The 12,858-nt window shown below is 35.8% G+C and overlaps 1 protein-coding gene across 1 annotated transcript in view; it reads right to left on the bottom strand.

Moving 5' to 3' along the window:
• Lrrc63 (leucine rich repeat containing 63) overlaps positions 1–12,202 on the bottom strand; it is a 39,258-nt gene extending 27,056 nt beyond the window's left edge. The window contains exons 1-4 of the mRNA XM_076872218.1: positions 12,088–12,202; positions 7,777–8,346; positions 4,091–4,245; positions 2,439–2,537 (exon numbers count right to left, since the gene is read on the bottom strand). Of these exons, the coding sequence (XP_076728333.1) occupies positions 2,439–2,537; positions 4,091–4,245; positions 7,777–8,346; positions 12,088–12,202 (939 nt within the window). The remainder of the gene's footprint in view (positions 1–2,438; positions 2,538–4,090; positions 4,246–7,776; positions 8,347–12,087) is intronic.
• Between the last annotated feature and the right edge of the window lie 656 nt (positions 12,203–12,858).

The following is a 12,858-nucleotide window of genomic DNA, read 5'->3' as shown; positions in this document are numbered from 1 at the left end:
TTGTTGTAAAGTCTGTTTTGTATGATACTATTACAGTCACTCCAGCTTGCATGATATATCTTTTCTCATGCTTTTACTTTCAATCACTTTGTCGTTTTCAAACTTAAGTGTGTCTCCTACAGATAGTATATCACTGGACCCTGTGTATTTTTTAAGCCCAGCCTGACAATCTGTGAGTTTTGCTTAATGTATTCACAGTTAATGTTATGACAAACACAACTGGATTTACACCTGCCATTTTACTTTTAACTTTCTATATGCCTTATGATTTTTTGGTTCCTTATTTACTGCTTTCTTTTGCATTGAGTAAATATTTTCTAGTGCAAACATTTCAACTAATGATTTTTCACTATATTCTCTTGAGTTCGTATTAGAACCTGCTTCGTATTTACATAAGCTTAATTCCAGTTAGATATAGAAATGTTCTTCTCTGTAGTCTACACTGTCTTCCCTTTATTCTTCTGTAATTGTTAAATATATTGCATCCATAGGTTATAAGACTAATGATATATTATTATAATTATTACCAAATATAATTTTCCATCTTTTTAAAGAAGCTTAGAGAAGAAAGGAGACCAAATATGTTTACATAGAATATTATATTCACCTTCTTATTTAACATTTCTGCTTCTACCTTCTCCTGTCCTCAACTATTGCAGCAGACTCTGTGCTCTGCCTGATTCCCCCATCTTAAATCCTGTCATAAATCCAGTCACCCCACTCACCCAAGTCCCCAGGTTTCCATCCATTGCCTGTGTCCCATGCTAGTAACTGGGTATAATTAGCTCACCTCAATGTAGCCCTTCTATGCCTGGATGTTACCACCCTCACTAGAATATTTTATCTACAGCTGTATAGCACAGATGTACATAGTAAAGAAAAGTTTTACTAATTTCTATCACTTTAAAGATAAGCACTCTGTATCTCATATCTTAACAGCTCCCCTGCATTTAAATGTCATTTTTTTAATGGATGGAGAATTTTTGGCAGATACACACTGCTAAAATTAAATTAGCACAAAAAACTAAGATCCTAAGTAGAGGATAGGAAAGGTAGCAGAATACAACATTTACTAATAGGGCATTATGTAAAAATGTGGATGTGTAACCGATGTGATTCTGCAATCTGTATATGGGGTAAAAATGGGAGTTCATAATCGACTTGAATCTAATGTATGAAATATGATATGTTAAGAGATTTGTAATATTTTGAACAACCAATAAAAAAATTGTAAAAAAAAAGAAATTGGATAAGTTTTTGAAGAAAAAAAACCCAAAACTAAGATCCTTATTTTCCTTGGGAATCCGTCTCAATTTGTCTTAGTCAAATTAATAAAACTGGTTTCATTGTTTAGAAAAGTAAAAAGCAAGTCTTCCTATTAAAAATAAAAACTCCTTCTCCTTATACTTTATTTTCCTCAAAGCTCTTATTATCATAGGATAGATCACTCCCAAAGATGTATGATCTCCCCCCACTACAGCATATGCTCCATGAAATAGGTATTTTGTTTGTTTTGCTGGAAAATATGTGTTTTCACTACTACATGTTTGAATAGGAAGCAGGTCAATTTGGATTGAAAATTAAAAATGGCTTAACTTGGGGCTGGGGATGTGGCTCAAGCGGTAGCGCGCTCGCCTGGCATGTGTGCGGCCCAGGTTCGATCCTCAGCACCACATACAAAGAAAGATGTTGTGTTCACCAAAAACTAAAAAATAAATATTAAAAAAATGGCTTAACTAAATGTCAATATTCTGAAAGTCAATTCACAAAACAATTAATCACCCAGTGACTGGTGAGGCATTGACTACAGACACTAAAACAAACAAACAAAAACCAATTTGCCCTAATGTCTTGTTTATTTAAAATGGCATTAAATTATATCATTCCAGATATGTTATCCTTCATATATTTCATTGAGCAGTCTATGGTTAATTAAATTTGCTAAAGTATCACCTGATCACTAACTTTGTTTTCAGAGCTTTGGATTGGCATGGGGACATGTTTATTATTAAGAACTAGAAGAAATATTTTTTGTACATTGAACAAATTTTACACAGTAAACATATTGGAGAGTCTGACTATAGCATAGCCTTTGATGATTATGTCAAGGGACTTCCTAAGAAAAGTATACTACACTTTTGTTAATATGTATTTTTTTAAGTTGTAGGTGGACACAATATCTTCATTTTACTTTTATGTGGTGCTGAGGATTGAACCCACTGTCTCACACCTGCTAGGCAAGCACTCTACCACTGTGCCACAGCCCCAGCCTTTTTGTATTGTATGAATAAGTCTTTTCAGTTGCAATACAAAATGTTTGGACTTTATAGTAACTTCAGGGTCTATTTTTTGGTTACAGTTATTCACAAATAATAAATCATAGCAATATATGTATATACAATGATTTTATATATATACAAGAATTAAAATGGACTCACTTCTACGGGAAACTCACGGAGGTCATTAAATGATAAATTAAGATATATCAATTGGGAAGCCAAAGGTGAGAAGTCTGGACAATAAAGGAGAAAAAAACCCTAAAAGAAAGTGAAAAGAGATATTAATTCTTAACAATATATTCTCCCCATGAGAATGCTCCTTTTTAAATTTCTAATGGTAATACTACAAACTCATTAACACTGTCAAACTTTTCCTAATCTGTGAAGGGAGAAATTGTTTCTCTGTGTAGTTTTAAATTTCATTGTTTTTATTTTGAATGAGGTCAAGTACGTTTCATATTTATAAGGGTATTTTGTTTCAGTGAATTGTTTGTTCACTTATTTTGCCCCCCTCCCTCTTTTTTTCTGTTGGATGCTATTGTAAATGCAATTATTGTCTTAATTTCCTTTGCTGGTACACAGAAACACAGCTGATTTTGTGTGTGTGTGTGTGTGTGTGTGTGTGTGTGTGTGTTGATCTTATCCTCCGTAGCTTTGCTGAAATTGTTTATTAGCTCTAGCAGCTTTCTCATCAGTGCTGATCATAACTCCAGCAACCATATTCAGAAATGTTGTAATCCCCAAAGATCAAATTCCCTGAAATCCCAAATCTCTAAAGATCAAAATCCCTCAAATCACAATCCTGAAAAATTAAAATCCTAAATGTTGTAACCCTGAGAACTAAAATCTCCAAATTCCAAATTTCCTTTGAAGAAAAGCCTACATAGGAGGGACAGAAAACTGAATTCTTGGGAAGGCATTAGTGTGTTTTTTGTTGTATGCAAGTTAAAGATATACCATTTATACCCATGATCTTTGCCAATTTATTCCATTATGTAACACTTCCCATTCACACATAATGTCATGTTTGTCTTCAAGAAACTGTCAGAGCATGAGAAGGATTTGAGGAGTTCAGTGACCTTCTGACAGATGCTTGCTGATTCAGAAGTTTCTCCAGGGTTACAAAACACATTATATGGTAAGTTATTCTCGGTTAGGACTTCTTATATTTACCACTAAATCTGACAGAAAAACTAGTGCATGCTTTACTTTGGCTAATGAGCAACATTTTAAAATGGTCTTTAATAGTTCTTTGTTGTTGATGTTTTTATCAAATATATAGGTTTTTTAGGCCAAAGAGTTCTGGGTTCAAATCGAACTTTGCTTACTGTGTAGTCTTATACAAGTTACTTTCACTGAAACTTGGTGTTTTTATATGTCAGATAAAGATTATAATACCTACTTTGCAGAATGCTAAGTTTTAAGAGTAGCATAGGCTTGGAACATAGTGAGTGCTTAATAAATGGTACCAAGTATTTCTGTTATGCATCATATTGGGTTTGTGTTTGTTGAAAAGACAAAAATTGCTGCTAACTTAAAAATCTGATAAATCTGAGTTCTGTTTCTCTTATTATGCCATGTAATGCAAAAGACACCATTACTGTTAGGATCTGAGCATCTTTTTAAACTTAGCTGGGGGGGCTGAAGGCAAGCTAGAACAGATAGGTTTAGAGATACAATTTGACTCTGTTCCTGGGAAACCTTTATTGCAATAGGAAAGACTCCTTTAATACCATGGAAACTAACCTCCCTTAGAAGAGTGAAAGTAAAAATGATTGATAAGATATTGTCATTAGAAAGATCTAGAATACCTTAAGGTTAAGTGCATTTCTTCCATGCACTTGGCAAGTTACTACAGCCAGGTTGGCCATCGCTATTATTGTTTCAGAATGTGTTGTCTCAATAGTCTTAAAACCGTCACCGTGTAAAACGTAGTCTGATTCTGTTTTTTTATATTTAGAGCCACCTAAATTAACAAATCAAAATAAAAAATGAAATTTATTTGTTTTATGTAATTTTTAAAATTTATATATGACAGATTAATGCATTACAATTTTATTGTATATATACAGCACAATTTTTCATATCTCTGGTTGTATACATAGTATATTCACACCAATTTGTGTCTTCATACATGTACTTTGGATAGTAATGATCATCAAATTCAAGTGTTATTGTTTAAGAGTGAAAGCTGAAGGGTGTTTATGCTATAAGATTGAGTCACCATGGGGAAAGTTATACACCTCTTCTGGAAGAAATGCCCCCTATCCTTCTTCTACCCAATCTTAGCTGATTCCTATTTGTCACATGAGTACCGTTTTGTTCAAGGTCATTATAGTGTCATGTGTAACTAATTAAAACAAATAAAAAAAGTGAATAGCACAATTGTTTTTCAAACAAAATGATACGCTCACAGATTTTTACCTGGATAAGTTAGGTTCCATTAACCTCTGTATTTTTGTACTATATGTAAAATATTTGGAAAAATTTTACTACAAATCACAGGGAACAACCATTTGGTCCACAAAATTAAAAGACAACACAACTCAGATATCACCTTCCAAGCGGCATCTCACTTTCCCCCTAACATCACCTGGATGTATGATTCGAATGCTGTACATAACTTAACTCTTCTCTCAGATTGTAGACTTCACACAGGAAAGGAAAGAAGACAAAAAACAACCCAGGAGTAGCTGAGCAAAGACCACTTATATTTAAATTTACTTTATCATGAGCATTCTGGAGGTCACCTTCCATCAAAAACGGTCTACAAAAATATACACCAAAGTGCAGCCAAAAAATATTTTGAAATTTTAAAAAACTTATTTTAGGACTTGGGTTGTGGATTGGTGGTAGAGTGCTAGCCTAGTACGAGTGAGGCACTGGGTTCAATCCTCATCACCACATAAAACAAATAAATAAATAAATAAATGTCATTGTTTTATCTACAACTAAAGAAAAATATTTTTAAAGCCCATATTTTATATTCACAGACATTTCTTGCAGTATTATTTGCAGAAACATATTTTACAACCTCAATTATTCTATGCTATTGTTTCAGGGAGAGGAAATAAAGCATCCTAGAAGAACTACAAAAAAATTCTGTTTTTAACCTCTAAAATGAAAACTTTATGCCCATTTTAGATCAATAGATATGAAAGTTAACACCAGAATAAAGAAGGATGCATAATATGAAATAGTGATACCTTGTCTAGTGAGGGGAAATGGAGCAAGAAGAAAAGGATTGTGTATTAAGACCTAAGTCTGTGACCTGATCCCTAATCATACATCCTCAGTATCTAAACCCAAGCATCTGGTTTTTGAGTAGAAAAGAGAAAGGGGTTAGAAAGTCTCTAATAGATCTCTGAAGTACCTGAGGATCCTTAAACTTTCCAAGGAGGGAAAATCAGAGTGGAAGAAGCTCAATAATGCAGGAATGGCGGCATGACTTGCCTGGGCTCATGATGTGGAAGAGACCCACAGTTCCTTTACATCACAGTAATACACAAAGACTGGGAAGAAAGGGAGGGCTTGGGAAGTCCTGTGGTGGAGTATTCTACTGTGTATTTTCTCCTACTAAATGCAGCTATTGAAATATTAATTTGTTATATTATTTTGCCTACTTTAAAATTTCATTTGACTCTTACTTTTTTAAAACAAAAATTTCAGTCCTCTGGTGAAATTCTCCAACCTTTTTTCCCCCTCCTACATAGTAACCAATTGTTTTAAAATTCCAGTTTGAAACTGCAATATATGAATCAGCTATGCAGCTGCTTCTATTGCCTTGTTTCTTTCTATTGGTTTTTAGACATTTTATCTTTTTTTTAAAAGAATGTTTGGATTTTTTTAAGCAATGCTAGACTTTGTGGAGGAATGATTTTAAGGGGTCTGGATAATTCTGTCTCTAACAAGTATCAGGTTTTCTTCATTAGGCAGAAAGTATCACTTTGATTTATCAAGGATTGGTTTTGAATTTTTAAAAAAAAAACTCTATAGTGTATTTTTGTTTTGTCCTTTCTCCTAGAACTTCATCCTTAGTCCTGCGTCATAGGTCCTATGTCATAGATCTTCTGCATCTTCAATCAGAAGCCCAGTGAGTTATTAAAAGCCCTACACATGGCCAGAGCTTGAACTCCATTAATTGTTTCTTATGCAACTGCAAAAATCTCTTGGCTTTTCAGCTGATGTTCTCTGCTGTGTTTCTCAGTCCTGTCCTGCAGATTCACAGCTTCAAAATCAGCCAATGCCCCCAAGGGAATCTGTGTATAGAATTTTTTAAAAAATTCATTTCCCTTCACTTTTCTCTTTTCCAAGATTTCGCTTCTCAAGTCCCAGCGACACTGGCCACTCTGAAGTCTGACTTCTATCTCCTCAACCCATGAAAACTACCACTTTCTACCTATATGTATTCTCCCATACCACAAATGCCCATAGGTCCAGCTAACTCAAGGGCTGCCCTTCTAGAGATTGTAGTGGCTCAGGTTGAGTCTGCATTGGTTGCTTTCCAGTGCCTTTAATGACTATTTTAAGTATATTTGGCAGCTTTAATAGTTGATTTTGGCTGGAAAGTTTGTCCAATAGAAGCTACCCAATTATGACAGAACTGGAAGTCATCAGGTTATTTAAAATCTGTGCCTGAAAATTCTCATACTTAATACTTTTAGGAGTTTGTTTCTACTACTTTCTCTCCCTGCTAGTCCTTAACCATTTTGACTTTCTCCTTTTTTGCCTGATAATTCTAAATCATATGCCCTGTACTATTTTTGTGAGATTGTTGGTAGAGATAAATGCAAAGTCTAGAACGGTGTAATCTTTGTTTAAGGAGAATTTTCGATTTGTGTCTGCTAGACCAAAGCACTAGCAGAACTGCACACACACATACACAAACACACAAAATCACCAATACTTTTATAGAAAGATAATCTTATATACAGTTTCCAAAAGAATGATAATAGGCTTAGCATTTACCTTCAGGTAGCCTCAGAACACTTTCTCTCTTTTCATTTTCTGATGCAAGACTTTCTAGAAAAAAAAATGGGAGAGCTTTTGGATACTTGTGAAAATTCACTTGAGGATGTTTTGGCTTCATTATAATTGTTAATTTAATGAACTGGTATTATCCATTGGAATGCATCCATGAAGCTATCCAATGGCACTGGTGTCCTATCTTTGGAAAACTAGATCACCTTCTAAATCATTGTTCACTTGTCCTTTACATTATTTCTTTTCTTTTTTCTTTTTTTTTTTTTTAATCCTTTGAATTTCCTTACTGGTCTCCATCATTACCATTGGAGGAACTACCCCTTTTGGGCTTGGTAGATCTGCAAGGTAAAGATTTCTGTTCTTGCCCTCTGGCTCAGGTGTTAAATGTAAACACAAAAAGTGATTCAATTTGTTCACTCTGAACACCCAGGGGAGGGGCACCCTTTGTGTTTCCTTTCTCCTCTTTGCTCCAATTGGTCCCCATTACTTGATACCATGTTCTGATTATATTTACCTATTATAGACTGTGGATGAGGTTTTCTTGGTAAAATCGGTGTTGGTAGGACAATGTTTCTTGGAAACTGAGTAATCCCTAGTAGCACTTTACTAATGGTTACTACCTTGTGTGAGGCACTGACTAGATGACTTGGCAATACTGCACTTTTGGAAGAGTCACGCTTTCGTTTATTAACTAACGAAGAACCGTCTGATTGAGGGAACTTTGAAGAAACAACCAAAATGTCTTCTAATTTTTTATCAGTAATAATATTTTCTACTTTGGGTAGTTTAGTTGTGGACTTTTCTGAACTTCTTTTCATTTTTCTTATATTTTTCTTGAAAAATTGAGTTGAAACTAAAGCATAACTTGGAATAAACATGGATCTGACATTTCTAGATTTTGTGGATGTTGAAATTGCAGTCACTGCTTCTGTTACATTTTGATCCAAAGAGTCAGCTTGGATATTGATAGGACCTTGTGCTTGTTCTTCTGAAGATACATCAAGTAAAGCAGGTTTTTTTGGAACTGGAGTGGTTTCATCTTGAGTGAACTTTCCAGAGAGTGTCTCAATTTCACCAGTCTTGGCTATACAAGAGGGAAAAAAAAGAGCAAAGTTGAATGGCTTTTATCAAGATGTCAGAGAAAAAACTATAATGTCATAGCATTCACATTTTTTTCTTTACCACTCACCCTTCTCTCCCTAAAAACATTTCCTTTTATGTTTGCTTAGCTACCAAGACTTTTGTCAAGCTGATGGGGATAAAGTTTGAGAAATTTTAAACAACTAAAGAAGTTAATAGGCTAAATTGTATTAAATTTAGAAAGGGTAGGAAGATATGCTTGAAAGAACAGAACTGATGGGAAAAGACTAAGATAAAAGGCCAACTCCACTGCTCTGGGCCCATGGCTATAATTCCAAGCACATCATGGAGGAAGGGCACAGCAGAAGAAAACTGCTCAGCTCAGGAGGGCTCAGGAAGCAGAGAGAGGTAAGGGGCTGTAGGAAGAGGCATACCTGCAGTGACCCACCTCCTCTAGCCACGCCCAACCTGCTTACACTAACCAACCAGTGAGTCCCTTCAAACTAGGATAGACTGATTAGGTTACAGCTCTTGTAATCATTTGACTTCTGACCGCTCTCCCTGCATTAACAGGAGCTTTTGGGTGACTGCTCACATGCAGCCATAACACACAGCTCCCATCCCTCCTTCTTCACATTTAACACAGACAATCAGTCTGACCTCAGGGCTTTATTCAAATGATGTGTCAACTGTAGAGTTTCTAATTCCCAAATTCTAATGTTACCCCCCACCTTAAGGGGGCACACTCTCTTTCCATCTCCACCATAAGAATCACTTAAAAGGTGAGCTTTTGTTCTGACGGATTTCTATTCTATCCATATCTGGAATTAAAGTGAAAAAAAAAAATAAAAACTGAACATGAAATTAAGTTCTGCTGTTTCAGAATAGAAAGATAAGTTTTGTTGACCAAATTACTTACTAAAGCCATGCATTACTTTAGTTGGTATTGAGACCAGAATTCAAATCCCTAGACTCCCACTGTAGAGCAAAATTTTGCACTGTTCACTGTTGATGCAAACAGGAAATAATTATGGGCCAACTGAGAGTATTACAAATAACATCTTAAAATTAGGCAGTAATTTTATAAAGTGCTTTTATATAGGCATTTGAAACTTGATCTCTAAAAACTGATTTTTAAAAATCCCACGAATAGGTTTTTCCTTCTCATTTTCTCTGCCGCCCTCCTAGTCTACAATGGCTTAACTTTTCCCTTGGTTTCCTGATACTGCCTTACAACATTTTCACTAAGTTACCAGAATCTTCACTGTGATAACTGAGATATAAGAATCTATGTAGTTCTCATGGTGGTGCATGGCTATAATTCCAAGGATTCAGGAGGCAGGAGAATTGCAAGTTCAAAGCCAGACTTGGCAACTTAGGCCCAAGGCAACTTACTGAGCAAGAACCTGTCTCAAAATAAAAAATAAGAAAGGCTAAGGATGTGGCTAGAGGTTAAGTGCCCTGGGTTCAATCTGATGAAAGGAGGAGAGGAAGAGAAAGAGGGAAAGGGCAAAGAAGAAAGAAGAAGAAGGAGAAGGAGGCTGGGAGGATGAGGAGGAGGGGGAGAAGAAGAGGAAGGAGAAGGAGGAGGAGGAGGAGGGGAGTAGAGGAGGAGGGGGAGAAAGAGAAAGAGGGAAGGAGGAGAAGGAGGAGGAAGAGGAAAAAGAAGGAGGAGGAAAAGGAGGAGGGGGAGAAGGAAGAAGAAGGAGAGGGAGGAGGAAAAGGAGGAAGAAGGGGAGGAGGAAGAGAAAGAGAAGGAGGAGGAAAAGGAGGAGGAAGAGGAGGCGGGGAGAAGGAAGAGGAAAGAGGAATCCATGTGATCTGGATTCATAGATTCACTTCAAGCTTACTGTGTCATGACATTTTCCAATGAGAACCCTAGTTATGATAATTACTACTGATAACCACAAATGTCATGCTGCTCATTAATAACTTCATTCTTAGGTTAATCACACTGCAGGGAATACCTTCTCTTACTAACCAATTTACACAGTTTTCTTCTTTCAAAGTTGACCTTATATAATCATCTTTGATGATTACAGCTTGACTTATTGTTCTCATTAATTCATTGAGGACACATTAACACCTATGGTATGTGCCAGTTGTACACACTGTGCCAGGGGTACAACAGCACAAACCTTACTATCAGCAAAGATCTCACAAATTAGTATAGAAACCAAGCAGGTAAACAGTGGAAATGGAAAATGATAAATAGTTGGTAGGAATTAAGTAAAGGCTACTGTGAAGAAGAGGGGAAGGCAGTCTTACTGGATAAAAAAGAGAAGAGATGCTTCAAGAAATTTTTCCAAACAAGATGATGTCTGTCTTCTCAATTCCATACTTCCCTGTTTTTTTTTGACAAATCTCACCATGATCATTTCTGATTTTTTTCTAGTATATTAAATTTCTACTATTCAAGCACTTTTCTCTCATCAAAAATTGCCAAGGCCTCCTCTATAATTAAACATATTCCATACCAGTTTAATTCTTCAAGTCTTATTTCAAGCTGTGTACTAATCATAGTTCTCTCTCTCTCTCTCTCTCTCTCTCTCTCTCTCTCTCTCATTGAACTCAAGGGTATTTAGTACTGAGCAACATCCTCAGCCCTTTTTATTCTTTTGTTTTGAGACAAGGTCTTCTAAGCTGCTGAATCTGGGTTGGAACTTACAATCCTATTGCCTCAGCCTCTCACAAATAAAAGTATATTAAATATTGTTATGGTTTGGCTATGTGGTGTCCCCAAAAGCCTCAAGTGTGAGACAATGCAAAAATGTTAAATAGTGAAATGATTAGATTTTTAAAGTTGTAACCTAACCAGTGGACTATTCCACCGGTACGAATTAATTGGGTGGTAACTGTGGACAGGTAAAATGTAAGTGGAAAAGGTAGGTCCCTTGGGGCATGACTTTTGGTTTATTTTGTCCATGGTGAGATAAGCTCTCTGGTTCCTGGTTGTCATGTTCTGAGCTGCTTTCCTCTGCCGTGGCCTTCTGTAATAATTCTGCCTCACCTCAGGCCCATAGCTATGGAGTTCACCAACCATGGTCTGAACCTCTGAAACTGTGAACCAGAATAAACTTTTCTTCCTTCCCATTGTTCTTGTCAGGTCTGTTGGTCACAGGGATAAAAAAGCAGACTAAAACAAACATTTATTAATATATATCATTAATTCATTACCATTGAACATACAGCCAATGGTGCTGTACATGAAGGAAGAAGCTTACCTAACACGTGGATTGTTTTCTGTAAGGCACATCCCAGCTTCCTTGTGCTTAGGAACATTAGACTGCACTTACACACTATGCTTAGGGTCATTTTTAAACAATGAAATTACCAACAAAAAGCCCCAAAATTCAAGAAGTCTAGCACTAAATAGACTAGGAAAGGGGCACTTATTTACACAATGGGAGCAGAAACTAGAAGGCAGCGGTAGCCTCTTCCATTTCAGCAGGGAGCATTGTGTGAGGCACAGCTCATGTTTTCACCGATCCACAAATGACTGTGAAGGAGTTAGATTATACAAATAAATCTTACCAATGAGTAAATCCATATTTACCAAATTCACAAATAAGGAACAATGTCTACACCTGTAGAACTAATATCTGGTTGTTATCATCTTACAATGAATACCTGTAAGTTATGATTATTATTGTCCTTAACTATTATGATTCTGAGCTATGCAAGGCAGAGAAATTCTATGAAAAATACATAAAGTTTAATACACATATCTGATTCATACACGTACCTGTATGGGTTTTCTTTGCATATAAAGGCAGCTTAGGGTGTTTAGGAGGTAAAGGTCTTCGAAGAAGTTGTGGGTATTGTTGCATTTTAGTGGTTAATAAACTCTGTTTTTTCATAACTATTGGTTAAGGGAGAATTGAAAAGTTTTAAGCATGTTGCTGAAAAGCAATTTATTAGAATTTAAATTACATCTTAAGGAAACTCACTCTGTGATAATAGTATACTGAATCCAAGCAGAATTTCTTTATAAGAAAATGAGATTAAGAAAATAATTTTTAAAACTTCTACTTTAAAAATTTAGATTTATAATTAATTAATGCACAATTTAAAAATACACATACAATTGTTAATCGATATCAACCTGAAATTTCCCAAGTTAGGACAAAATTCAATCTACCAATACTCTTTCAGCCAGTAAATGATTTTTCGAAACTGTAGAAATGACTTTTATTTCACTACAAAATGTTATCACTATATGTGGAAGATCCTTTCAATGTACAAACCTCTGGAGACCCATCACATCTAACATTGACAAATTCATTGTTTTCTTTCTCTAACAATGGCTTGTTTAAATTCGATCACTACAGTTGGGTCATAACCATGTAGTCCAAAAATAACATGGGCTTTCCCAGGATTGCTGGTAAACCCGATTAGTACTCTTTGGAAATGATGGGAAAAGATTCACACCCCTCCTACCCCCGCAAACGTGTGTTTAGTTTGCAGGGCAATATCAAGAAGGCCTGGCACACCACTATTTCGTTGACAGCCTAGA

Source organism: Callospermophilus lateralis, chromosome 12, assembly GCF_048772815.1.
Source record: "Callospermophilus lateralis isolate mCalLat2 chromosome 12, mCalLat2.hap1, whole genome shotgun sequence".
NCBI classification, from domain to species: Eukaryota; Metazoa; Chordata; class Mammalia; order Rodentia; family Sciuridae; genus Callospermophilus; species Callospermophilus lateralis.
Note: the sequence above shows the minus strand (reverse complement) of the source record. Positions and strands in the feature narration are given on the sequence as shown.